The sequence below is a fragment of the Lynx rufus genome, unplaced genomic scaffold, assembly GCF_022079265.1.
Source record: "Lynx rufus isolate CCGP_SWC_20201006 ecotype Redwood Valley unplaced genomic scaffold, mLynRuf1.p SCAF_5, whole genome shotgun sequence".
Taxonomy (NCBI): domain Eukaryota; kingdom Metazoa; phylum Chordata; class Mammalia; order Carnivora; family Felidae; genus Lynx; species Lynx rufus.
In genome coordinates, this window is record NW_025814867.1 from 157,256,313 (window position 1) to 157,284,292 (window position 27,980).

The 27,980-nt window shown below is 56.4% G+C and overlaps 4 protein-coding genes across 5 annotated transcripts in view; all 4 read right to left on the reverse strand.

Moving 5' to 3' along the window:
* The window catches only part of TSPEAR (thrombospondin type laminin G domain and EAR repeats), a 158,443-nt gene that overhangs the window by 24,024 nt on the left and 106,439 nt on the right, over positions 1–27,980 (reverse strand). The window contains exons 3-4 of the mRNA XM_047099097.1: positions 4,410–4,648; positions 2,440–2,530 (exon numbers count right to left, since the gene is read on the reverse strand). Coding sequence (XP_046955053.1) covers positions 2,440–2,530; positions 4,410–4,648 — 330 coding nt within the window. The remainder of the gene's footprint in view (positions 1–2,439; positions 2,531–4,409; positions 4,649–27,980) is intronic.
* On the reverse strand, positions 7,757–8,791 carry LOC124526244 (keratin-associated protein 10-7-like). Its single transcript, XM_047099109.1, has 2 exons — positions 7,922–8,791; positions 7,757–7,861 (listed from the first exon to the last, which is right to left on the reverse strand). Exons 1-2 carry the CDS (start codon positions 8,789–8,791, stop codon positions 7,757–7,759), a joined length of 975 nt encoding a protein of 324 aa, XP_046955065.1.
* Positions 16,569–17,621, reverse strand: LOC124526242 (keratin-associated protein 10-7-like). Of its 2 annotated transcripts, XM_047099107.1 has the most exons (2): positions 16,826–17,621; positions 16,569–16,690 (listed from the first exon to the last, which is right to left on the reverse strand). In XM_047099107.1, exons 1-2 carry the CDS (start codon positions 17,619–17,621, stop codon positions 16,569–16,571), a joined length of 918 nt encoding a protein of 305 aa, XP_046955063.1. The 2 variants fall into 2 exon arrangements, with proteins under 2 accessions (XP_046955063.1, XP_046955062.1); XM_047099106.1 differs by having other exon boundaries at positions 16,569–17,621.
* LOC124526255 (keratin-associated protein 10-12-like) lies at positions 24,288–24,923 on the reverse strand. The gene has a single exon (XM_047099123.1). The coding sequence runs from the start codon at positions 24,921–24,923 to the stop codon at positions 24,288–24,290; it is 636 nt and encodes a 211-aa protein (XP_046955079.1).

Here is a 27,980-nt window from a genome sequence, read left to right on the forward strand (position 1 = left end):
CCCCCCATCCATTCACCCATACGTCCATCCATCACCCATCTGTCCATCCACCCACCCATCCATCCATCCACCCATCCATTCACCCATATGTCCATCCATCGCTCATCCACCCATCCATCCATCCATCCATCCCCCCATCCACCCATCCATCCATCTATCCATCCCCCATCCACCCATCCATTTACCCATATGTCCATCAATCACTCATCCATCTATCTACCCATCTGTCACTCAGCCTTATGTTCACCCACCTATCCGTCCATCACTGATCCATCCACCCATATGTCTATCCATCACCCATCCATCCACCTATCCATCCATCCATCCCCCAATCCCCCCATCCATCCATCTATCCATCCCCCATCCACCCATCCATTCACCCATATGTCCATCCATCACCCATCCATCCACCCATCCATCCATCTATCCACCCATCCATCCCCCATCCATTCACCCATATGTCCATCCATCACCCATCCATCCAGCCAACCATCCATCCATCCTTCCATCCACCCATCCATCTATCCATCCACCCACCCATCCATCCATCCATCCCCCCATCCATTCACCCATATGTCCATCCATCACCCATCTGTCCATCCACCCACCCATCCATCCATCCACCCATCCATTCACCCATATGTCCATCCATCACCCATCCATCCACCCATCCATCCATCCACTCATCCATTCACCCATATGTCCATCCATCGCTCATCCACCCATCCATCCATCCATCCATCCATCCCCCCATCCACCCATCCATCCATCTATCCATCCCCCATCCACCCATCCATTTACCCATATGTCCATCAATCACTCATCCATCTATCTACCCATCTGTCACTCAGCCTTATGTTCACCCACCTATCCGTCCATCACTGATCCATCCACCCATATGTCCATCCATCACCCATCCATCCACCCATCCATCCACCTATCCATCCATCCATCCCCCAATCCCCCATCCATCCATCTATCCATCCCCCATCCACCCATCCATTCACCCATATGTCCATCCATCACCCATCCATCCCCCCATCCATCCACCTATCCATCCATCCATCCCCCAATCCCCCCATCCATCCATCTATCCATCCCCCATCCACCCATCCATTCACCCATATGTCCATCCATCACCCATCCATCCACCCATCCATCCACCTATCCACCCATCCATCCATCCACTCATCCATTCACCCATATGTCCATCCATCGCTCATCCACCCATCCATCCATCCATCCCCCCATCCATTCACCCATATGTCCATCCATCACCCATCCATCCACCCATCCATCCATCCACTCATCCATTCACCCATATCTCCATCCATCACTCATCCACCCATCCATCCATCCATCCATCCCCCCATCCATTCACCCATATGTCCATCCATCACCCATCCATCCACCCATCCATCCATCCACTCATCCATTCACCCATATCTCCATCCATCACTCATCCATCCATCCATCCATCCCCCCATCCATTCACCCATATGTCCATCCATCCACCCTTCCATCCACCCACCCATCTATCCATCCACCCACCCATCCATCCATCCATCCATCCCCCCATCCATTCACCCATATGTCCATCCATCACCCATCTGTCCATCCACCCACCCATCCATCCATCCACTCATCCATTCACCCATATGTCCATCCATCGCTCATCCACCCATCCATCCATCCATCCATTCACCCATCCATTCACCCATATGTCCATCCATCACCCATCCATCCACCCATCCATCCACCCATCCATCCATTCACCCATCCATTCACCCATATATCCATGAATCACTCATCCATCTATCTACCCATCTGTCACTCAGCCTTATGTTCACCCACCTATCCGTCCATCACTGATCCATCCATCCATATGTCCACCCACCACCCATACAGTTATCCATCTGTCCACCCATCCATCCAAACATGCCATCCACAAATATGCACCAAGCACCTATTATATATCACGCATGGGTCTAGAAATTGGACACAGTATGGAACAGGGTCCCTCACCTGCCCTCTATGGGAGAGACAGCCAATGAGCAAACACACAGCTGGTCTGAGAGTGGTCAGGGCTATGGAGGAAAGACAACCAGGAGAAGGGGTTGGGTGCAAGGCTCATCTTCTCCAAGTGGTAGGGGAAGGTCTCCAAGGAGGATGACATGGGGCGGGGTCCTGAGGGTACAGGGTGTGATCTGTGGTGACAGTGGGGATGAGTGTGCCAGGAAGAGGGAACGGCGAGTGAAAAGGCCCTGTGGTAAATTGTGCCTCGCAAGTGTGGAGCCCCATGTACCCCAGGGCTCCCTGCTCCCATGCGGCACACACCGATCTGTCAGATCAGAGTGTGAGGACACGGGGCCTGTAGTGACGGCCCCTCTGTGAGCACTGCTGTTGGGAGGCCAGACAGGCAGCCCCTCCCGTGCTTACCGTGAACAAGCCTTTGGTCCTCTTCCGGCTGCCGATGAAGAATCGGGCTCCTCGCACCGAGAGGGTGGCCGGGAAGGGCACGTCAGCCATTCTGAAAACATTTGAGGGTGGCTTTAGGGCCATGGGAGAGCAGCGTCACAGCCCGTTTATGCAGAAAAGGACAGGGGAAGCAGTGCACGGGGGTATCAGTTTCCCAGGGTGGCTGTAATGAACACCCCATACTGGGGGCTTAGGTGGCAGATTATCCACAGTTCTGGAGGCCGGGAGTCTGACGTCAGGGCGTTGCAGGGTCCCGCTCCCTCTGGAGGCTCATCCAGCTCTGGGCTTTCTGGTATTCCCTGGCTTGTAGCTACGTCACCCCCTCTGCCTGTCTTCACATGGCCTTGTCTGTGCCTCTCCTCTTCTTATAAGGACACCAGGCTCTGGATCAGGGCCCGCCCGACTGCAGTCATGACCTCAACTTAACTTGATTACACCTGCAAAGACTCTGTCTCCAAGCAAGTTTGCATTGCAGGGTTCTGGTGGACGTGAATTTGAGGAGCGCTCTTTTCCCCAGGACAAGAGTCTTCTGCAAAAGTGTGGCCACAGAGGTGTCCGTTCAGGGGTTCTCCCATCTCTCTGGAAACTCTAGTGGCTCCCAGCGGCACTGAGTCCCCAGCCTGCCCACCCTCCACCACGCCTATGGGGAAACAGATGGTGTCCGACCCCGCTGATGGCCTGGGAGGCGTTGGCAGATGTGGCCAGAGCTGGGTCTTGACGCGGAAGTGGACGCTGCACCCCGAGGGTGGGGGAGAAGGTGGGTGCCTGCTGGAGGGGGGGGCCTGACTGGAGCCTCTGGGGTGGATGAGCCAGGCATCTCCCCCTGTAAGAACCTGCTCCTTCCAGGCCTGCATCGGGCTGCAGCTGGCCGTGGTGAGGCCACTTTCTGAGCGCCGTCCCAGAATCCCCCGTGCTCTGATCACAGCGCGCCCTCCGTGGTGCCCACGAGGCCTGTGACGCCCGACCCCCAGGCCCCGGAGTCCTCCTTGGCCGCCACTGGCTGTAGCCGCGGCTCCTTCCCTCCCCTTCCTTGGCCCCCTCCACCTCCCCATCACAGAGCTGCTCCCACTGCTGGGTCCCCACCGTCATCACCCTGGTAAAGGCCCTGATGTGCTTGGGAGCAGAGGGAGCCCTTGTGGTAGAGACGGATTTCAACAAAGTGTCCGAATGGCAAAGAATCTTTTTATTATGGAATAAGTTTCATAGTAACAGAGCAAAGTAAGATTCTACCTCTGAAAGTAGTATCTGGAATAATGATAGGTTTTAATGTAAACCGGACAATTTGTGATTTAAGAGAGTCACCAGCCCCACTGAGCCAGGATGGTCGTCACGAGCCGGTGGGACTATGGGGACCGACGCTCCCTGGTCCAGCCTAGTGACCAGGCGACGGCGAGGGCAGGGAGGGAACTCAGGCTGCTGGTGCCTGGGGCTGTGCCGAAGCTACCAGAAGGGCTACTCTGCGTGTTTATTTGGGGTCAGAGTGACTATTCACTCGTCCCGACGGGCAAACCGGGTCTTAGGCCAAACGATGTGTTGAAAATCACAAGGCAGGAGCTGGGCTCCCTCCAGTCAGGCTGCAGGTTCAGTTTGGCTCTGGTGCCTGAGCTCTCTGTGACCTTCCTCTGCGTGTTTCCTGATGGTGACCCCGCTCTGCAAGGCACAGTGCCCGCCCCAGCCAAGTCCAACCTACCCGGCCTGGGCGCCTGCACTCGCCCCCACCCACTGCGGCCGCTCGGGAGGACGGGTTTGGTGGCCGACCCTGCTGATGACCCTGCGCTCCCGCTTCAGGGGATGGTCCCTAAGATTGTTCGCCCACGGGCCCGAGCCCAGGGCGCACGGTGCCCGCAGCACCCGGCCAGCCGGCCTGCCCCGCGGCCCTGGACCCGCCGTGTCCGGCAGCACCCGGCCCCCCCGGGCGCCCCGCTACCTACATGTCCGCGGGGACGCCGCAGTCCGCGGTGAGGGAAAAGGATCCTTCGGACACGGCCAAGACCAGCGTGTGCCATTGGTTGTCCATCAGAGCGGGACTGCGGAAGGTCACGCGGGTTTGCCAGGCCCCCGCCGCGTCCTGGCTGAGGAACAGGAAGTGCAGCCTGGTGGGCGAGTACCGCAGACCCAGCAACAGGCCGTCAGACTCCTCCGTCACCACAGTGAACAGGTATTCGTTCTTCTGCAAGAGAGGGCGGGGCAGGGGACGGGGCAGGTGAGGGCGGGGCAGGGGAGGATGGGACAGGGGAGGGGGTGAGGAGAGGGTGGGGCAAGGGAGGAGGGACAGGGGAGGGGGCAGTGCAGGGCGGGATAGGGGAGGGGGAGAGGACAGGGTGGGGCAGGGGAGGATGGACAGGTGAGGTCGGGCAGGGCGTGGGGGCAGGTGAGGGCGGGGCAGGGGAGGAGGGCAGGGGGGGTGGGGCAGGAGAGAGTGGGACAGGGAGGGCAGAATAGGGAAAGGGGGACAGGGGAGGGCGGGGCAGGGGAGAATAGGGCACAGGAGGGGGGCTGGCAGGTGGGACAGGGGAGGGGGCAGGTGAGGCAGGGCGGGGCAGGCGAGGGTGGGGGAGGTCTCAGGGGAGGAGGGAGGGGCAGGTGAGGGCGGGGCAGGGGTGGGGCAGGGAGGGTGGGGCAGGTGAGGGCGGGGCAGAGGAGGGCTGGACAGGGGAGGGAGGGACAGGTGAGGGCGGGGCAAGGGGTGGGGCAGGGGAGGGAGGGACAAGGGAGGGAGGGGCAGGGGGTGGGGGCAGGGGAGGGCGGGGCAGGTGAGGGCGGGGCAGGGGATGGTGGGGCAGGGGAGGGAGGGACAGGGGAGGGCGGGGCAGGGGAGGGTGGGGCAGGGAGTGGGGCAGGTGTGGGCGGGGCAGGGGGCGGGGCAGGGGAGGGCGGGGCAGGGGAGGGAGGGACAGGTGAGAGCAGGGCAGGGGAGGGTGGGACAGGTGAGGGTGGGGGAGGGTTTGGGGCAGGGGAGGGTGGGGCAGGGGGCAGGGCAGGGGAGGGCGGGGCAGGGGAGGATGGGTCAGGGGAGGGGGCAGTGCAGGGAGGGATAGGGGAGGGGGAGAGGAGAGGGTGGGGCAGGGGAGGATGGGACAGGGGAGGGGGCGAGGAGAGGGTGGGGCAAGGGAGGAGGGACAGGGGAGGGGGCAGTGCAGGGCGGGATAGGGGAGGGGGAGAGGAGAGGGTGGGGCAGGGGAGGATGGACAGGTGAGGTCGGGCAGGGTGTGGGGGCAGGTGAAGGCAGGGCAGGGGAGGAGGACAGGGGAGGGTGGGGCAGAAGAGAGTGGGACAGGGAGGGCAGAATAGGGAAAGGGGGACAGGGGAGGGCGGGGCAGGGGAGAATAGGGCACAGGAGGGGGGCTGGCAGGCAGGACAGGGGAGGGGGCAGGTGAGGCAGGGCGGGGCAGGTGAGGGTGGGGGAGGGCTCAGGGGAGGAGGGCGGGGCAGGTGAGGGTGGGCCAGGGGAGGGAGGGACAGGGGAGGGCGGGGCAGGAGAGGGCGGGGCAGGGGAGGGCGGGGCAGGGGGCGGGGCAGGGGAGGGAGGGACAGGGGAGGGTGGGACAGGGAGGCAGGATGGGTGAGGGAGGATAGGCAGGGGAGGTGTGGGAGGGGAGGTTGGCGGGAGGACAGGGCTCCCAGGGCAGGGCCTACTGCAGTGACCAAGGTCTGTGATCCACCAGATCCCTGCTCAAACCTGTCAGGGTGGCCGCTATCAGAAAACCAGAAACTAGTGCCGCTGAGGATGTGGAGAGATCGGAAGCCGTCCGCCCCGGTGGTGGGATTGCCAAACGGCATAGCTGTTCTAGAACACAGCCCGCGGTCCCCGGCAAAGTTACTATAGGACTGTTACGTGTCCCCGCAAGCCCACCTCCGACGCCCGACAGGACTGACAGCAGGGTCCCCGAGAGAGGCACCCACGTCCGCAAAGGTAAGTGCGGGAGCAGCGGCGGTGAGATGTGCTCTAGCCATACAGTGGAATGTCACCCAGCCTTGCAAAGAGGCTTCAGCGTCCACACGCACGAACCCGGGGGACGTCACGCTGAGTGAAGTAAGCCATCACCAAGGACAAATACCACGCGGCCCACTTCTGTGAGAGACCTAGTCCAGTCACGTTCAGGGGCGGAGCCTGGAACGGCGGCGCCAGGGCTGGGGAGGCGGGGAAGGGGGTCGGGGAAGACGGAAAAGTCTGGACAAGGACGGCGGGATGGCTGCGCTGAAATGGACACGGAACGCTAAGGCCAGCCGCACGTCGTACGACGCATCCTTGATTATCCGTCGTTGCCGTTTAGGGTCTACTGTTTCCCAGCCTAACACAGGGAAAGGGGCCAGGGCATGAAAGTGACCGGCTGGGCGCCAGGGCCGGGGGAAACTGTGCACTGTGGTTTCTGCAGCGAGCCTCGGCCAGGGGCACTGTGACCAAACCCGTGCAACCATTCCGCTGAAGAAATTAAAGCCTCCGTGGCCCTCGTATTTAACTTAACACCTAAGCCAGTAAAATGCACTTGGCGTGGCCTGGGTTATGTGGCCTGTGTGCTGAGGGACACGCGTGGCCCCGTTAGTTTCCGCGGTGGGATGCCCAGCCTGCACTTACCTTCCACAGGGGAGGGAGTGGGGGTGAGGCGTGGAAGCCAAACCCACTAAGTCAGGACAGAATCCTCACATGGTGACGGTTGGGACGTGGGCAGGTGGCCGGGAAGGAGCACTGACCTCGCAGCTATGGCACCTGCTGGGACCGAATCCCCACATCCCCCTGTTCTGCCTTTGGGCACTGGGCCCAGCGGCACGGAGCTTCCTGGGCCAGGGCGTGAGTCCCACCCGTGGCCCTGCCCACACGAGGTAGGCCCGCCTCTGGGACTGCTCAGTCCCTCGTTCCTAGAAATGTTCGTGGCTGGAGGAGACCGTGTCTGGGCAAAACCTTGGGGTCCCCGCACCCCCATGAGGGTCAGATGAAAGGAAACAAATCGGCCGGTGAAGTGAGTTTATTGGGCTTCCTGAAGAGGTGCTGACAGGTTAGGAGTCAAAGCCAAGTGACCCAAGCAGAGAAAGGGGGCAAGAAGGACAGGTGACCCAGAAGAGGTGCAGGTGCCTCCTGGGAGCAGAAGCCCCAGGAAGCCACGGGGTCAGCATTCCTGGGAGGAGGTCAAGGTCAGGTCAGGAGAGTGGACACATGGGGGACCCCGTGCTGGGTGGGGGCAGCCACCTAACACAGGTCAGGACTGACTGAGGGGTGGCCGGGAGGACCACAGTCACCAGGTGGGACCTGAGCCCGGCTGGCCCCGGGGGGACGTGCCCATCAGCAGCAGGACTGGCCTGAGGCGGGGCCGCAGCAGGCAGGGCGGGGGCACGCGGGGCGGCAGAGCAGGGATACACTGGAGGAGGGTCTGCAGCAGGGGCTGGGCTGGCAGCAGGAGGGGCCTGAGCAGGGGGAGTCCTCGCAGCAGACAGGGGTGCAGCAGACGGGCTTACAGCACACAGGGGTGCAGCACACGGGCTTGCAGCAGACAGGGGTGCAGCAGGCGGGCCTGCACACGGGGCGGCAGAGCAGGGACACGCAGGAGGAGGGTCTGCAGCAGGGGCTGGGCTGGCAGCAGGAGGGGGCTGAGCAGGGGGAGTCCTCGCAGCACACAGGGGTGCAGCACACGGGCTTGCAGCAGACAGGGGTGCAGCACACAGGCTTGCAGCAGACAGGGGTGCAGCGGACAGGCTTGCAGCACACAGGGGTGCAACAGTCTCCCTGGCAGGGGGAGGAGGTGCAGCAGGAGTGCTGGCAGCATGAAGAGGTTGTGCAGGGGGAGTCCTGGCAGCAGACAGGGGTGCAGCAGACGGGCTTGCACACGGGGCGGCAGAGCAGGGATACACTGGAGGAGGGTCTGCAGCAGGGGCTGGGCTGGCAGCAGGAGGGGGCTGAGCAGGGGGAGTCCTCGCAGCACACAGGGGTGCAGCAGATGGGCTTGCAGCAGACAGGGGTGCAGCGGACGGGCTTGCAGCACACAGGGGTGCAGCAGTCTTCCTGGCAGGGGGAGGAGGTGCAGCAGGACGGCTGGCAGCATGAAGAGGTTGTGCAGGGGGAGTCCTCACAGCAGACAGGGGTGCAGCAGACGGGCTTGCAGCACGCAGGGGTGCAGCAGTCTCCCTGGCAGGGGGAGGAGGGGCCGCACAGGAGGGTCAGGCAGGGGGCCGGGGCGCAGCACGGGGGCTCGCAGCAGCTCTCTGGGCAGTCGTCCACCTGCCAGGAGGAGTCGGGGCAGGAGTCCGAGGCCCTGGGCAGGCAGACGCGGCTGCCATAGCTCAGGTCGCTGGAGCAGACGGACAGGGTGGACGCGGCCATGGCGGGGGCGGTGGGGCTGCAGGAGGGAGTGTGTGTGTGTGTGTGTGGAGTGTGTGTGTGTGAGTGTGTGAGGAGCTCCGGCTGTCTGTCGGCTTTTATACCTCCCAGCTGTGTGTTGTCACCAAGACTTCCCTTTCCTTGTTGGTGTTTTGACTGAGCCCTGAGAGTGTTTATTACTTCTGGTTTATTTACACTAAAGAGTTTGCTGCTTGGACAATGCCTGTCATGGTTAAGGACTGGGTTGGCCCCTGACTACTTTTGGTTCTCTAAGCACACACCACAGGAAAACTCTAGAGTCCTGGAGCGCTGAGGGCATGCAGCCTGCTCAGTGCCCGGTGTGCGCCCTGATGCCCGGGGGTTTGCGGCGGTCCAGGTGAGCACCGTGCATCCCCGGGTCTCAGCGAGCAGAAGGACCGGAACGCCGGGACAGGTCTGCCCATCGGCTGCAGGACGTCCGCACACCGAGTGCTGAGTGGAGGCCAGGCAGTCGGGAGCGAATGGGAAGGGGACAGACTGTCTCAGTGCAGAACGACAGAGACGGACTGTGCAAAACCTAAGAGAAACGATGTGCACAGCAGCCAGCGTTCATCAGATGAAGCTTTCCAGGAAGACCCCTTGACAAAAGGCAACATTTCTCAGACAGAGGGAGATGTGGTCTTCGGAGGTGGAATCTGACCAAACGTGGGATGAGATACACAGAGAATGCTGCACGTCGGGACACACTGGTGAGTTGTCTTACACCAAACCTAAAGAAGCATCCTGGAAGCTTCCAGAGAGATCGGAAGTGATTGGAAGCAACTCAGCGAACCGAGATGCCTAAAGACCTGGAACCACAGCTGCAAAGCTGGAGGGAGATGGGATCGATTACGCGGCAGCACTGAGCCCTCTGGTGCACGGGACGGGAAGGTTCGCGGCTGCTCCGAGACCCTGCCACTCACACACCGTCTCTGAACGCAGACGGGACTCCGTGGGCCAGCAAAACTCGGTGCAGAAACAAAGAGAAGCAGAACATAACAAATAATCAAGAGCAAAAAAAAAAAAAAAATCAGCAAAGAGCAGATTGCAGTCCTCGACGTCTTCAGGGGGAAGAATTTTGGCCGCTTGGCCTTAGAGAATCTATAGAGCAACTGTTCGCTGTCCCACCCCGCGTCCCTCTACGTTTCACTCGTTCTGTGGCGGCACCATGCGGAAGCCCCTTGTGTTCCCCATCCCAAACCCCTGCCACCACTGACTCTCAGTCACTACAGTTGTGTCTCTTCTAGAATGGCCTATGCATACAGTATGCAGCCTTTCGGGTCTGGCTTCTTTCATTTAGCAGAATGCACCGGGCTTCACGCATGTCGTGAACTGACAGTTCTCCTCTCTTTACTGCTGAGTGGACTCCACTGTATGGACGTACCACAACTTGATTATTCTGTTGACGGGTGAAGGACATTTTCTTTTTTTTTCTTCTTTAAAAAAAAAAAATTTTTTTTAACGTTTTATTTATTTTTGAGACAGGGAGAGACAGAGCATGAACGGGGGAGGGTCAGAGAGAGGGAGACACAGAATCTGAAACAGGCTGGAGGCTCTGAGCTGTCAGCACAGAGCCCGACGCGGGGCTTGAACTCACGGACCGCGAGATCATGACCTGAGCCGAAGTCAGCCGCTTAACCGACTGAGCCACCCAGGCATCCCGAGTGAAGGACATTTTCATTGCTTCCTGCTTTTGAGGGTTATGAACATGCTGCCACAAATATCGTGTGCAGGTTTTGCAATGCAGCGAGTTTTTATTTCTCCAGGGTAAGCACCTAGGAGTGGCGTCGCTGGGTCACAGGGCAAGAGCCTGTTTAACGTGATAAAAAACCACCAAACTACAGGGCGCCTGGGTGGTTACGCATCTCTTGATCTCGGCTCGGGTCATGATCTCACAGTTCGTGGCTCCAAGCCCTGCATCGGACCCTGTGCTGATAGCACCGAGCCTGCTTGGGATTCTCTCCCTCCCTCTCTCTCTGCCCCTCCCCTGCTTGTGCACATGCTCTCTACATAAATAAATAAATAGCAGCCAAACTGTTTTGCACAGTGGCTGTGCCTTTTTGCGTTCCCTCCCTCCCCAACAGCACGGAGAGCTCTAGTCGCCGTGTATCATTGCCAGCACTTGAGGCTGCCGGCTTTCTGTTAAACAGTAGCCATTCGAGCAGGGGTATCTTCCTGTATTTGCCTCTGCATTGCCCTGATGACTAACAGTGTTGAGCATCATTTCACGTATTTGCCATCCATGCGTCTTTTTGGTATTTCTGCAAGGGTTCAGACCCCTCCCTTTTGTAGGTTTTCTTGACATTGAATTTTGAGAGTCCTTTATGCACTGCGGATGCATACGGTGGACCCCCGGCTAACACGGGAGTTACCGTCAAACATTTGTCTATAACTTTGACTCCCCAAGACCTTAACTGTTTCTTGCCTGCTGTTGACCGGAAGCCCTACTGATCACGCACACGGTCGATGGACACGGATCTGTATGTTGTGTATCTCTTACCGGCTTTTTTGAGGAGAAATCAGAGTTAATATGGGTAAAGTCCAATTTATCAATTTTCTTCTTTTTCAGACCATGCCTTTGGTATTAAACCTAAGAACTCCGCCCAACACACGGTCACAATGTTCTCCTGTGTTTTCTTCTGCAAGTTTAAAACGTTCACATTTTACATTTAGGCCTAAGATAAATTTTGATTACATTTTTACACTAAGTGTAAGGTATGGGTCAAGATTCACTTTTTTTTTTTTTTGCATATGGTCATCTAGATGTTCCAAACACACTGTGTCACTGATGTGTCAGAAATCAGTTGCCTGTTTTCGTGTGGGTGTGTGTGTCTATCCTGTTTGATTAATCTGCACAGTTCTGTCCCTTTGCCGACATCACATTGTCTTGATTACTATAGTTTTAAAGCAGATCTGGAATCAGGTAGTGAAGTCCACCAACTCTGTTCATCATCTTCACATGGTTTGGGTATTGGAGCTTCTTTGCCTTTCCAAATAATTTTAGAATTAGCTTGTTCACATTGACAAAAATCTCTTGCTGGGATTGCCTTGAATCTGTGGATCAGTCTGGAGGTAAGTGACGTCACGACAATTACTCGACCGTAACCTAGAACATAGTCGAGCTCTCCGTTTATTTACGTCTTGTTAAATTACTCCCATCAGTATTTTTTATCATTCTCATGCACACATTCTGTGAGATTTATACCTAAGCTTTCATTTTTCACTCTGTTGTAAATCAAACTTTTAAACAAAAATTTTCAGTTTCAATTCTTTATTGCTATTATCTACAAATGAATTGGGGCTCCTGGGTGGCTCAGTCGGTTGAGCATCCGACTTCAGCTCAGGTCGTGATCTTGTGGTTTATGAGTTCCAGCCCCGTATCCGGCTTCTTCGGATTCTGTGTCTCCCTCTCTGTCTGCCCCTCCCCTGCTCACACTCTGTCTCTCTCTCAAAAATAAGCAAAACATTTTAAAAAATTAAAAAAAAAAAGAAATGAATTAATTTGGGGGCACCTGGTGTCTCAATCAATTAAGCATCCAACTTTGGTTCAGGTCATGATCTCGCAGTTTGTGAGTTCAGCCCCACGTCGGGGTCTGTGCTGACAGCTCAGAGCCTGGAGCCTGCTTCAGATTCTGTCTCTTCCTCTCTCTCTGAAACTCCCCTGCTTGTGCTCTGTCTCTTTCTCTCAAAAATAAATAAACGTCAAAAAAATTTTTTAATAAAAAAATTAATGAATTAATTTTTATTATTTTAGGCTTACATACTTCAACTTTGCCAAACTCTCTTATATTTCTAGGAGTTTTTTGTATATTCTTGGGGGTTTTCTATGTGGATGATCATGTCCTCTGGGAATGGAGACAACTGCATTTCTTCATTTTCAATATGTATGCGTTTTATTTCTTTTCCTTGCTTGTCGCACAGGTAAGGCTTCAGTGTGATGTTGAACAGGAACAGTGAGAGAGGACATCTGTATCTTCTTCCCGATCTTTAGCAGAAAGCATTCAGTCTTTTACAATTAAGTATGATGTTAGCTGTAAGTTTTTCACAGATGCCTTATATCAGGTTCAGAGTTTGTTCAATCATTTCTAGTTCACTATAAACTTTAAAAAAGTTAAACAGGAGGGAACACTCCCCAACTCATCTTATGAGATTTATAATCCTGTGACAACAAAGCCAGGCAAAGACACTACAGGAACAGAAGACTACAAAACAATATTCCTTATGAACATTGATGCAAAAATCTTCAATAAAACACTAGCAAATTGAATTCAGCAGCAGAGTAAAGGAATTATGCACCACAACCAAGGAGGACCTATTTCTCGAATTTAAGGGTGGTTCCACATATGAAAACCAGTCGATATAATAGCCAACATTACCAGAATAAAGAAAAAAGTACATGATCATCTCAATTGATGCGGAAAAAGCATTTGAAAAAGTCCAGCACCCTCTCACGATAAAACACTGAACAAATTAGGAGTAGAAGGAACTACCTCAACAAAATAAAATATATATGTGAAAATCCCACAACAAACATCATACTCAACAGTGAGAGTACACTCAACACTGAGAGCTTTTCCTGTAAGATCAGGACAGACAGAGATGCCCACTTTCACTGCCTCTATTCACCACAAGACTGGAAGTTCTAGGAGAATAGTTAGAGAATAAAATACAGTAGCCCAAATTGGAAGGGAAGAAGTAAAATCATCTCTGTTCACAGACGCTGTGATCTTATTTGTGGAAAACCCTAAGGACCCGTTAGCACTAGCAAATGAATTCAGAAAGACAGCAGGATACAAAGTCAAAATTCAGTTGCGTTTCCATACATTGCTAATGAACAACCCCAAAAGGAATTTACAAAACAATTCCATTTACAATTGCATCAAAAAAGAATAAAGTAAAATGAATTAACAACCACGGAGGCGAAAGAGCTGTCCAACGAAAACTACAAAACATTGCTGAAACACAGTAAGGAAGACAAATAAATGGAAAGGCATTCCATGTTCAAGGATTGGAACACTCAATATCGTTACGATATCACTGTCATCTCAAGCAATCTACAGATGTAACGCAATCACTACTGAAATCTCAGTGAGGTGTTTTACTGAAACCTAAAACCCCATCCTTAAACTCATGTGGAATCAAGGGATCCTGCATAGCCAAACAATCCTGAAAAAAAAAAAACAAAGCTAGAGGACTCCCACTCCTTGATTTCAAAACTACAAATCTATACGTCTTGTTACGTCTTGTAACATATACCACAAGAGACTCTTAAATACAGAGAACAAACTGAGGGTTGATGGGGGAGGGGAACGGGTGATGGGCACTGAGCAGGGCACTTGTTGGGATGAGCACTGGGTGTCGTATGTAAGCGATGAATCATGGGAATCTACTCCCAAATCCAAGAGCACCCTGTACGCGCTGTATGTTAGCTAACTTGACAATAAATTATATGAAAAAAAAACCACTACAAAGCTACAATAATGAACACAGGGTGATACTGGCATAAAAACAGACATACAGACCAATGGGATAGAGTCCAGAAATAAACATATTAGGTGAAATCATTTTTGAAAGAGCTCCGAGTCCATTCAATGGAGAAATGACAGTCTCTTCAGCAAGTGGTGCAGGGAAAACTGACTATCCCCAGGGAAAAGAAAGTAAGTGGACTCTTACCTTACACCATACACAAAAATGAACTCAAAATAGACCCATGACCTAAAAGGAAGACCTAAAACTATAAAACTCTTAGAAGAAAACACAGGGCAAAAGCTTTGCAACATTGGATTTCGCGGTGATTTCCTGGATGTGATACCAGAGGCACAGGCAACATACGAAAAATACAAAAAGTGGCCTTCACAAAAATTGTAAATATTTTGCATCAGAAGGCAATACCAATGGAGAAGAAAAGGTAACCTAAATACAATGAGAGAAAATATTTGAAAATCATGCGATAAGAAATTATATATAACATGTGTGGAGAATTCCCAAAACTCAACAACAAAAAACAAAACAACCCAATTCCAAAATGAGCAAAGGACTTGAATAGACATTTTGCCAAAGAAGAAGTACAAATTACGTGACCTATAAGCATGTGAAAGAGGCTCTACGTTACTAATCACTAGAGAAACACAAATCAAAACTACAATGAGAAGCCACCTTACGTCCATTAGGGTAAACATATATACATAATATATAACATAATATTTATATAAATGTAAATACAAGGAATTAACCACATATATCATATAGAATATTCACGCAAATAGAAACACAAGGAGGAGATAATGCGTAATCTACATACGTAACAAGGAGAAAATAACAAGTGTTGATGAGGACGTGGACAAACCGAAGCCCTCGCGTGTCGTTAGTAGGAGTGAGAAAAGGCCCAGCTACCGTGGAAGCTTGTGTGGTGGTTCTTGAAGGAGTAGCAACGGACTTACTCTATGGTCTGGTGATTATACTGGGAATATGCTCAGAAGAACTGCAAGTAGGGATTCGAAGAGATGCTTGGACACACATGTTCACAGTGACCCCGGTGCCCTCAGCAGATGGATGGATGAGCAGATGTGGCCCGTCCATACCGTGGAACGTTATTCAGCCGTAAAGGGAAGCAAGTCGGACTAGAACACGGATGAGGCATGAGGACACTGGGCCGAGTGAAATGTGATTCCACTTACGTGAGGAGCTTCAGAGACAGAAAGCAGAAGCACGGGGACCAGGGCCGGGGAGGGGACACGGCAGAGCACAGAGGGTCTCAGGTGGGGAGACCGCTGGGACGGGGCCTCTTCTCCAGCTCTCTGACCCCAACACTGTCTGCCCGGGCTTTTCCCAAGGCCGTCTATGGAACTCGGGGTCCTTGGAGTTCCGTGGGGTTCGCCCTCCTGCACAGGGGCTGGAGATCCTGTCCAGGTGGTGAGGGCACCAGCAGTGACAGGAACCTTGCTTATCTCCTTCACAAGTGCACTGGTTCTGCGCGTCTTGGGCCGGGATCTGACACCCTGGCTTCATGATCTTGTCAACTTTCAGAGTTGGCCCAGGTGGGAAGGAATCCCGTCCCTGTTACCCCATCTTGGCTGGAGCACTGCCTCCCCCGCTCCATCACCTTTCTGCTAAATGGGTAGAGCCCGGGGGAGGAACCCAGGACGACCCCAGGCCCATAGAGGATGTTCTCCCTATGGGAGAACTCCCTGGAGCACCCAGACCCACTTGTCTGGGGCCGGTTTGCCCAGATGGGGCAGTGGGTGGAAACGGGCCAGACCACGACCCGTATGCAGGTGACAAGCCTGGGAAGCCCTGAGCACTGGGCCCACCAGCACGGAGCTTCCTGGGCCAGGGCGTGAGTCCCACCCGTGGCCCTGCCCACACGAGGTAGGCCCCGCCTCTGGGACTGCTCAGTCCCTCATTCCTAGAAATGTTCGTGGCTGGAGGAGACCGTGTCTGGGCAAAACCCTGGGGTCCCCGCACCCCCATGAGGGTCAGATGAAAGGAAACAAATCGGCCGGTGAAGTGAGTTTATTGGGCTTCCTGAAGAGGTGCTGACAGGTTAGGAGTCAAAACCAAGTGACCCAAGCAGAGAAAGGGGGCAAGAAGGACAGGTGACCCAGAAGAGGTGCAGGTGCCTCCTGGGAGCAGAAGCCCCAGGAAGCCACGGGGTCAGCATTCCTGGGAGGCAGGAGGTCAAGGTCAGGCCTGATGGGTGGCCGGAAGGACCACAGTCACCAGGTGGGACCTGAGCCCGGCTGGCCCCGGGGGGACGTGCCCATCAGCAGCAGGACTGGCCTGAGGCGGGGCCGCAGCAGGCAGGGCGGGGGCACGCGGGGCGGCAGAGCAGGGACATGCAGGAGGCCGGGCGGCAGCAGGAGGAGGCAGGGGCGCAGCAGGCGGGGCGGGGGCACGCGGGGCGGCAGAGCAGGGACACACTGGAGGAGGGTCTGCAGCAGGGGCTGGGCTGGCAGCAGGAGGGGCCTGAGCAGGGGGAGTCCTCGCAGCAGACAGGGGTGCAGCAGACGGGTTTGCAGCAGACAGGGGTGCAGCAGGCGGGCCTGCACACGGGGCGGCAGAGCAGGGATACACTGGAGGAGGGTCTGCAGCAGGGGCTGGGCTGGCAGCAGGAGGGGACTGAGCAGGGGGAGTCCTCGCAGCAGACAGGGGTGCAGCAGACGGGCTTGCAGCAGACAGGGGTGCAGCAGACGGGCTTGCAGCAGACAGGGGTGCAGCGGACAGGCTTGCAGCACACAGGGGTGCAGCAGTCTTCCTGGCAGGGGGAGGAGGTGCAGCAGGACGGCTGGCAGCATGAAGAGGTTGTGCAGGGGGAGTCCTCGCAGCACACAGGGGTGCAGCACACGGGCTTGCAGCAGACAGGGGTGCAGCAGGCGGGCCTGCACACAGGACGGCAGAGCAGGGATACACTGGAGGAGGGTCTGCAGCGGGGGCTGGGCTGGCAGCAGGAGGGGACTGAGCAGGGGGAGTCCTCGCAGCAGACAGGGGTGCAGCAGACGGGCTTGCAGCAGACAGGGGTGCAGCACACGGGCTTGCAGCACACAGGGGTGCAGCACACGGGCTTGCAGCACACAGGGGTGCAGCAGACGGGCTTGCAGCACGCAGGGGTGCAGCAGTCTCCCTGGCAGGGGGAGGAGGGGCCGCACAGGAGGGTCAGGCAGGGGGCCGGGGCGCAGCACGGGGGCTCGCAGCAGCTCTCTGGGCAGTCGTCCACCTGCCAGGAGGAGTCGGGGCAGGAGTCCGAGGCCCCGGGCAGGCAGACGCGGCTGCCATAGCTCAGGTCGCTGGAGCAGACGGACAGGGTGGACGCGGCCATGGCGGGGGCGGTGGGGCTGCAGGAGGGAGTGGGTGTGGGTGTGGGTGTGTATGTGAGTGCGTATGTGTGCCGGGTACCCTGGGACGCCATGGCTTTTATATCTGCCCCGGGCTTGTGTTGTCCCCACAGGAGCCTCACCCCCTTCCTTGTTGGCGTGGTGCCAGGTCAGGGAAGCCACATCAGATGAGTCAGTTGCCCAGGAAGTTCTGATGACCGCCTGACCGGGTCTGGCCCTCAGGGAAGCCGGGGTCCCTGTGGGGAGTCAGGGAAGTGGGTGTCCGTGCCTCCCTGTGGCAGACGGCCGTGACGGCCCCCCATGGGGCTGCTTGTGGCTGCACCGGGTTCCGCGGGTTACGTGGGAGAAAGGTGCAGACCTGCTCCCACTGCCCCAGGGGGCCCAGGAGGACATCAGGTCCCGCGGGGGGGGCGGGGGGGGCCACGTGCTGGGCGGGAGCAGAGGGCAGCGTCGCAGGCACCTGGTGCCACCGGGAGCCTGGGGTCGGTCTGTCACATGCACACCCGCGGCTGAGGTGCGGGGGTGTGGCCGCGGGGCGCGAGGGTCCCAGCACACAGACAGCAGCCCCAGGAGGGAGGCAGGCAGCCGGGGCGGGTCTGTCTCTTACGCCCACGGGTGTGCGGTGCTCCCATGGGGGAGGCGGTGTGGGTGTCACGGAAGCAGTGATGACAGCACAGGACAACTCTCAGAGATTTTGGCGAATCCGTGGCATTGACGGGGATCTGGGCAGTGCCCTGGTGTAAGCTCGAGGGGTGACGGGGCAACAGCAGGGGACAGCGTCTTGTGCCAGCCAGGAGGCGGACGGCGGGTCTGCAGGATCCTGTCCTGGCGTCGGTGTCCCCCTGATAGAACCCAGCAGTGAAGCCACGTGGGTCTGGGGGTTTCTACGTGGATCTGTTTAAATTATAGATTCACCAGAAGTTATAAAAAATTATACTGGGAGCTCCTGTCGCCCTTTACGCATTTCCCTCAGTGATGGCCACTTGTGTAACGTTAGCACAAGTCACAACCAGGAGCTCGGCCACCCAAGATCCCACCACATTTACCCACATCGGTCTGTGTGTGTGTGTGTGTGTGTGTGTGCATCTCCGTGTGCGTGTGTCTCTGTGTGGGCATGCATGTGCCTCTCTGCAGTGTTCGCATTTGTGGATCATACGGCCACCGCGGTCAGTGTGGGCGCGACCAGAGGCCCCCTCCGGCGCCCCTGACGGCCACACCCAGCACATGCATCCCTGGCCGCGCACGCCCGCCTCTCCACCTCTACTCCTGGGCTGTACCGAGGCCGTTGCCGAAGGGGAATCACTGTCGGAGGTTTTCTCGTACTTGGCTCCTTTGAGACGCAGGCACGGTTCTGTGGTCCGATGTTCCGTGCCGCTTTACGGTTCGCCTGCTGAAGGACGGGCGGGCTGCGGGAAGGTTCTTACGGACACATCCGATGTCTTTAATACAATGGGGCTGTTCGGGTTATGTATTTCCTCTTGAGTGGAGAAGTACGTTCTTGTCCATTTCACTGGGGTTGTCGAATCCACGCACGTCACGTGGCTCATGATGTCCCCTTATCACACTTCCTGGGGGGTCCGGGGGGCCTCCAGTGAGGCCGCTCCCCTCATTGTCCGTGTCAGCGATCGGCAGCTTCTCTACCAGTACCTTCTTTGCCTCTCCCTTCCTTCTCTCTCTGCAAGGAGCATTAAGGGACTAGAGTGGGACGCTGTGAAACTCCACGACGGGTGTGTGTTCGTGGAGGGGCTGAGATGCAACCGTGGGGGTCCCAGGGCGCAGGACCAGTACGCTGCTTGGCCATTCAGTTTCCATCGACATTCCACTCACGCACAGGTGGCCTTCAGCAGGTGCCCGTGCCCTCCACGCCCACGGCTGAGCACAGCACCCCCTCACCCCAGGACGATGCCCCAGAGCACACAGTGTGGACAGAGAGAGCACATCTCCTGAAGACTGCGTGAGAGTGACGGACACTCGTGGATCCACGGCAACGCTCAAAAGAAGACGTCAGGCAACGCGGGATGCAAGAAGGTACGGTCCCAGTGAACCCAGAACAGAAAGTCATCGTGTGCAGGTGATGGGGGGGGGCGGGAATTCAACGTCCTAGGAGAAGACCCTCAAAATAGCACTAATGGCGATGTTGGTGACGTTAGCTACCATTTTCTGAGTCAGTGGGGGCTCTGAGCATTTCACATCTGGTAACCCACTTAATTTTCACATCAACTAAGTGACACGTCATTCCATACTGCGAATGAACAGAGGAGGGAGCCTGGGCACAGAGAGGTTAAGCAACCTACTCAAGGTCACGCAGCCCAACGTGGCTGAAGCGGGACCGAAGCCAGCGCATACGGGATCTACGCTCTAACCGGGACTTCCTCATTCCTAACAAAATGGCGGAAGACGGCAAGTGTTCAAGGAAATTGAACACCAAGCAGCTGGATTAAAGACTCACAACAGAGGCAGGAAAGAGCAATCATGTCAGCAGTCGGAAGGACAAATGCTGGTGGTACCCCCAAAAACACAAGAAAACACCCACAGATGTGGTCAGACAGCATGTAACGCACGGACGGGGTGTTCAGCCGAGACCAAACACGATAACCCAGTGGCCAGAGAGGGAGAGGAGCAGCTAAGATCAAAACAAAACAACATTCAAAGAAATTAAAAAAAGGGTTGGGGGGCGCCTGGGTGGCTCAGTCGGTTAAGCGTCCAACTTAGGTCAGGTCATGATCTCTTGGCTTGTGAGTTTGAGCCCCGCGTCAGGCTCTGTGCTGACAGCTCAGAGCCTGGAGCCTGCTTCGGATTCTGTGTCCCCCCCGCCCTCTCTGCACCCCTCTCCTGCTCCTGCTCTCTCTCTCTGTCTCTCAAAAATAAATAAACGTTAAAAAAAAACTTAAAAAAAAAAAACAGTCAAAGAAGTAACAGAGGGTGTGCTGCCCGGAGCTGAATGGACAAGACGTGTGCGTGTGGGCTGGAGGACCTTGTGGGTTTCAAGAGCATCACGCACTTTGAGTCAACCCTGGACACATATTGCTGAGTTTTTACAAGTTTATTTTTTTTTAATGTTTATTTTGAGACACGGAGAGACAGAGCATGAACGGAGGAGGGGCAGAGAGAGAGGGAGACACAGAATCGGAAGCAGGCTCCAGGCTCCGAGCCATCAGCCCAGAGCCTGATGCGGGGCTCGAACTCACGGACCGCGAGATCGTGACCTGGCTGAAGTCGGACGCTTAACCGACTGAGCCCCCCAGGCGCCCCCTCTTTTTCACTTTTAAATGCGGCTGCTGGGACGGCTGTAATACATATGTGGCTCGTACCATGTTTCTGTCAGACGGTGGCCCTTCAGATGATCCCAGAAAGCTGAAAGGCGTGGGGCGCGGCCAGATGGTGGGAGAAACACCCAATTCCGTCTCAAGGAGGAATTTCTCACGCCGTATCATTGATTCGTGACTTGACCAGTTGAGACACAAATATGAAGGGAGACTTAGACATTCACTAGTGTGACTGAAAACAGGATGTGTGTCTTTCAAAACAGCAGGGAAAGTAGAAGAAAAACATCCATGGTGGGTATTTTAAAGACAAGAAGCAGCAGAAACAAAAAGAAAATGACAGCAGGCAGGGCTCAGCCGTCGGTTTCGAAGGACATCTCATCTTTCAGGGCAGGGCGCCTGGGGGGCTCAGTCAGTTAAGCGTCCAACTCTCGACTTCGGTTCAGGTCATGAGCTCACGGGTTGTGGGTCTGAGCCCCGAGTCGGGCTCTGCGGTGACAGCTCAGAGCCTGCTTGGGATTCTCTCTCTCTCTCTGCCTTTCTCTGCCCTTCCCCCACTCATGTTCTCTCTCTCTCTCTCTCTCTAAGATAAATAAACTAAAAAAAAAAACACCCAAAGTACATTTCATCTACTATTTTTTATTAGACAACAAAAGTCTCGAAACGGTTCGTCATACCAAAACCCAGAAAGGTGGTGGTACCATCATGACCCAAGGAGCCAACAGGGCCTTGAGGAGTGCTTGGCCGTGTGCCGCACTCAGTTGCCTCCCGCCTCCCGCTGAGGTGCCGCTGACCCGGAGTGGGGACCGCCCGCCTCCTGCACGTCGGGGGCTCACTGGGCAGCTCTCCCTGCCGCCCACCCTCCCTCGGGGGCCCTCCGACTCTCCGGTCAGGTCATACACCCCTGCCGTGAAAACCACGAGGGGCAGATGAAAAGACACCGTGGCTGACAGGGAAGGGCCCCACGAGAATTAAGGGTCCACAAACGACAGGGGGACACACACGATCCTTCCTGAGAGTCGGGGCGTCACGGGGGCTGTGCCTCACCTCCGGGAACCTGTGGGCGAGCGGGGCTGACCACCGTCCTGCTGGTGGTCAGAGCCACAGACAGAGAGCTGCTCACGGCCAGAGGGTGCCGGGCGCCCCGACCCTTTCTGTGCCTGCCCCCGCTCCCCGCCAGCTTGACAAGGCTTCAGCTGGTTCTAAATGAAGAAAGAAAAAACCTGATGGAAATCAAAGGGCACCGATTACAGGAAGGCACGCTGAAACTTGAAAACAAGCGAGTGATTTAGCACACTCCTCCAGTGAGCCCCAGGTGATGTCCTGCGGGGTGGGTGCCGGCCGCCCGGCCATCCGTGAGTGTGGGGCCAGCTGTCCCCGTGAGGCCCGCACACCTGATGTCCACGGCCGCAAAGGCTCGGGCCCTGCTGACCCACTCGGGGCTGCTGGCTGTTCACAACCACTTGAAGCGCTGGATTTCGGGTACAGGTTGGTGAGACTAAAGATGCCATTCCTCTCTTCTCATCCCGGGTCAGAGCCCAGGGAAGCACCCCTGCTCTGATCCGCAGCACTTAGCAGAACCCAGAGTCGCTTTCGGTCCCCAGGGCACGTGCCAGTCTGGCCGACTGGGACTCGGGAGTGAGCGGTTCTGGGGGTCGAAGGGACCACAAGTCAACGGCAGGCGCCCGCCGGGGAGGGCAGAGGAAGAAGGGGAGGAGGGGTCTTCAGGGAGAAGCAGGACGGGGCCGGGCGCCTGGGCCGTCCTGGCAGGGAGGGTGGGGTGGGGGCCAGAAGCTGAAACTCAGTGAGATGGGGCAGAGGAGGGGAGGGGCGGCGCCCAGGGAGAGGCCAGGCTGCTGGGTGGGTGGGTGTGGCTGTTCACCGAGCGACTTGGGGACCGGGGACGAGGGACAGGACACACCCTGCACCACAGTGGGGGGGCACGTTGGCATCCACAGGGACCCCGGGTGACTGGCCGGCCAGCCATCCAGGAGTCACAATGTTTTGTGCCAGGAAACGCTCCCCAAGGGACACCTGCTTCCTTCTGACCGCAGGTTGGTACATCACAATGTTGCCAGGCATGGTTTCCCTCGAATGTGGCCCGAGGGCTTGTGAGGCCTCCCAGACGTGGCCCTTCCTCACTGGGGATCATCCGTGGCCCAGGGCACGTGCCTGCTGGGCACCGTGCCTGTAGGGTCGGTGGGAATCCCTCCTCCCCGTTTCTTCCAAGGTGACCTGCCCGAACACTTGAAATCCTGAGGGGACAGCCCAATGAGACCCACCATTTTCAGTACGCCAGACCCTGGGCTGTTGGTCCGGGGAGATGGTTGATTTTATGCGTCGTCTTGGCCAGGCCATCATGCTCAGTTGTTTGGTCAAACACATACAAACATTGCCGTGAAGGCCCAGACTGGTATTTACATCGGTCGGCTCTGAGTGAAGCAGATTATCTGCCATATGGTGGGTGGGCCTCACCCAATCAGTTGAAGGACTCGGAGCACAGACAGAGGTCCCCCAAGAGGTAGCCGGAGTCTATCAGCAGACCATCTCTGGGCTCAAGCTCCAACATCAGCTCGTCCCCGGGAAGCCTGCCCTGCAGATTTTGGACTTGCCGGCCCCCGCACTCGCGTGAACCCATGCCTCAAAACCGCCACATGTTTACGCACACATCCTATTGGCTGTGTCTCTGGAGCACCCTGACCGACACGGGCACCCGTCATCACCGCGCACAGCACTCACGCTCCCGGCGTTTTCACACAGAGGGACGCGCTCGCCCCTGTGCCGAGGGCCACCGGAGAGTGGCTGGCACCACGCACGCCCCCGAGGCGGAAGCTCTATTAACCGGGCCTCCTTTGTCCCTGGCAAAGGCTCAGGGCCTGACAGATGGCCCTCCGTCCCTCACTGGTGAAGGGCTCTAGGGGCCTCCCAGGTGGGCCGGCTTGTGGGGCTGCCGGGGGACAGCCAGCGCAGGAGGCCCAGCAGGGGGTGCGGGTGGCCGCCCTGCCCGCCGGTGCTGTTGTGACAGACGCGGCTCCAGGCCTCTCAGAGCAGCCCCGCCCACGTGCAACATCGCAGCCCTTCCCTGCTGGCCGAGACGCGCATTCGAGGCCTTCGGAGGGGCTGACGGTGACTTTATTGGTTAACAGATAGGTCGCTCACGTAGGACAGGACAAAGTGACCTCAATCCGGCTATGATAGAGAGGAGGACACCGGGTGACACACAGGGCCCTTGGGAAGCTGCGGCTGCCCCAGGGAGCCAGCCCGACAGTGAGGGCTCAGCCTTGTCTGCTGCGGTGGGCACCTGGGGGCAGAAGGAGACCCCAGACTGGGCTCGAGGCTCCGAATACTTGGGGTGGGAGTCCTAGTAGCAGTGGGGGGACGTGCCCATCAGCAGCAGGACTGGCCCGAGGCGAGCACACAGCAGGCAGGGCGGGGGCACACGGGGCGGCAGAGCAGGGACACGCAGGAGGAGGGTCTGCAGCAGGGGCTGGGCTGGCAGCAGGAGGGGGCTGAGCAGGGGGAGTCCTCGCAGCAGACAGGGGTGCAGCAGACGGGCTTGCAGCAGACAGGGGTGCAGCAGACGGGCTTACAGCACACAGGGGTGCAGCAGGCGGGCCTGCACACGGGGCGGCAGAGCAGGGATACACTGGAGGAGGGTCTGCAGCAGGGGCTGGGCTGGCAGCAGGAGGGGCCTGAGCAGGGGGAGTCCTCGCAGCAGACAGGGGTGCAGCAGACGGGCTTGCAGCACACAGGGGTGCAGCAGACGGGCTTGCAGCAGACAGGGGTGCAGCACACGGGCTTGCAGCACGCAGGGGTGCAGCAGTCTCCCTGGCAGGGGGAGGAGGGGCCGCACAGGAGGGTCAGGCAGGGGGCCGGGGCGCAGCACGGGGGCTCGCAGCAGCTCTCTGGGCAGTCGTCCACCTGCCAGGAGGAGTCGGGGCAGGAGTCCGAGGCCCCGGGCAGGCAGACGCGGCTGCCATAGCTCAGGTCGCTGGAGCAGACGGACAGGGTGGACGCGGCCATGGCGGGGGCGGTGGGGCTGGAGGAGGGAGTGGGTGTGGGTGTGGGTGTGTGAGTGTGTGTGTGTGAGTGTGTGAGGAGCTCCGGCTGTCTGTCGGCTTTTATACCTCCCGGCTGTGTGTTGTCCCAGCAGCAGGCTGAGTGAAGCTCCCCTCCTTGTTGGTGTTTGGTCTTCTGCTGAGTGCTCACTATGCTGCTTCCCAGTCCAAAAGCTGCTGGCTTGTGAGGCTCTTGAGTGGACCTCAGGCCATCCTGACCTGTGTTCGTCCCGGAGGAGAGACAGTAGAGATGCTTTGATGCTTTTGCGGAGACCGTAGCAATCAGGAGATTTTCTGGAAGCGACAGCCCGGGCTCCATCCCGTGGGGGACTGCCCGTGTAAACAGACCTTGTCTCCAAGGGCAGGGACGAGGACGGGGGCAGTCCTGGAATCTGGGCTCTGAGCCAAGGGAGGGAGGCCCAGCTGAGGACAGGTCTGACGACGCTCAGCCGGCCTGGCCACGGGGCAGGATGCACCGTGTGAGGTGATGCCGCTGGTTGCAGTGGGCGTAGATTGGACTCGCTCTCCCGGGAGGGAGTCCTGGGGCAGGTGTGAGGACAAAGCGTCCTGGGGGCAGAGACTGGCTCACAGAAGGGGCCGGGGTCACAGGCGTGGGCTAGCACCATACGAATGACCGTGAGGGGCGACGTGTCTACATCGCCGCTTCATGCCCCATGCTTGCTTCCACACCTGAGACCTAGCGAGCACATAACACCCCACGTGGCCCCTCACGTCCTCGTGGACACTCGGCCATGGTACTCTAAGCTGCAGGCCTCCGGCGGGGGCTTGTTGGGGCCCAGGGGCTTCCGGGTTTAAAGCCTCACTGACCCCTGATGGATGGGACTGGGGGCTCTGCCAGTCAGCCCTCAGTGGACAAATGTTATTATCTCAAAGAAATAGTGGCTTAAAACTTACCGAATCTATTGAAAGACTTTAATCTACACATCCAGGCGGCTCAACGCACTTCAGTAAGTTACGCGCAAAAGACCCGCAGACAGACACGTCGCGGCGAGGGTGCCGATGGCAACGTGGATCCACAGGAAAACGGGAAGAGAACCAGAAATGATGAAAAGGCCAGGAGAGCAAAAGCCTTGCATTTCATCTTGTTTTCCTTTCTTCTCTCAGCTTCTTCGAAGTCATAAAAGGCATTAGGTAATAATTACAATACGTTATTGGGTTTTTTACATGGACCGATGGAGTGTGTGTTAACAGCAAGACCATGAAAGGGGACAAGAAGGGACAGCATCCCATACGAAAGGGACAAGAAGGGACAGCGTCCTGTATGAAAAGGAGAATGTTTTTATGTCACGGGAGTGGAGCTGGTATAAATCAGAAGCTAATTCGGCTAAGGTAAAATAAACACGCGTAAGCCCTAGAGAGCAAACACTAGGAAAAACTTTTCTTTAAAGTGAAAAATCATTAAATAAAAAAGCCGCCTGAGAAAACATTCACTAGGTGCACAGGAACGCGCCAACGGAGGATGAGAGGAACGCAGGCGGGCGATGTGAGACGCAGAGGGAGAGGAACGGGTGGTAGCAGGTGCTCCCTCCAGCTGCGGCTGGTTCTCCCCGCGGGCGGCGGTCACGTGATGGAAAATCACCGCTCACGCTGGATTAGCAAATGTTGACGCTTGGCTCCTGGGGGGCTAGAGTCAGGTTCCTGTGAGCCCCTGGTCTCATTTTCATCAACCGATCAATACAGAACCCCGTTTCATGTGTGTCCAGGAAAAAACACAGCGTCTCCCTTCACCCGCACGTAACGCTCTTGACGCCAGCTGCGTGGGTGCCCCATGATTAAGTTCCATTCCGACACTCCCCAGCGCTAGCGCAGACCCCAGGTTAAGGGTGCGGGCCACGAGACTGCCCCCACTTCAGAGGCCAGCCACCGGTAGCAGGTGCCCAGTTACCCACAACATCTGCCTGACTTGGCTACAGAACAGAGGTTCCTATGACCTCCCCCTCGGGTTTATTACTTTGCTAGGGAAATAGATGAGCTCTATTGCTGATTTGTTACAAAGGTTATTTTAAAGGATACAGATAAACAGCCGCATGGAGGGATGCGCAAGGTGAGGCCTGTGGCGGGGGGCGGCGAGTACAGGAGCTTCTCTCCCTGTGGAGTTGGGGTGTGCCACCCTCCTCGGCATATGGACACATTCACCAGACTGGAAGTTCTCAGAATTCTGCACGTTGGGGTTTCTACAGAGGCTTCCTCATGCAGGCACGATCTGTCATTAACTAAGTTTCTAGCCACTCTCCCCTTTCCTGAGGATGGGAATGGAGCCTACAGCATGAAGCTTCTAACCAAAGCTTGGTCGTTCTGGTGAGTAGCCCCCATCCTGAAGCTAACCCAGAGTCAATCACGTCATTAGAACAGAAATCATTCCTACCACCCAGGAAGTCCCAAGGCATTTAGGAGCTCTGTGTCAGGAACTGGGGTCAAAGACCAAATATTAGCAAGAACCAGGGACAGAGACACATATATTTTATTATACACATATTCTATATATATATCATATTATATATCTTAACATACATTATTATTTCACAGTGAATATCTAGCATTCATTGCTGATTCTCTGAACTCACCTCCAATCGCAACATAACTCACACCCAAAGGAAGCTTATTTAACACATGTATTTTCTCCATGAGGCACATTGCAGCCTTCTTGCATAATGAGGCCATGTCAAGCAGTGACATCACCAAAAGAAGCACAGGATCATGGAAAATGTGGCACTAAATAGACAGCACAAGACATCTGTTTGACCTCCACTGGGAACCTGTGTGTGGGGACACCCAATGTTTTGCTGCTCTATGCACATCCATGAAACACTGTGAAAGCACTGTGAGTACTGACTTTGAGATTACAGATCAATTTTAGTGAGTAGCTGAAGTTGCAAATGCCAAATCCATGAATAACGAGGATCAATAATAACATCAATTGTGAATGAATTAAATAATACAATCAAGGGGAAGATTGTTAGACTGGATAAAATTGAGATTCAACTATATACTCATTATAGGA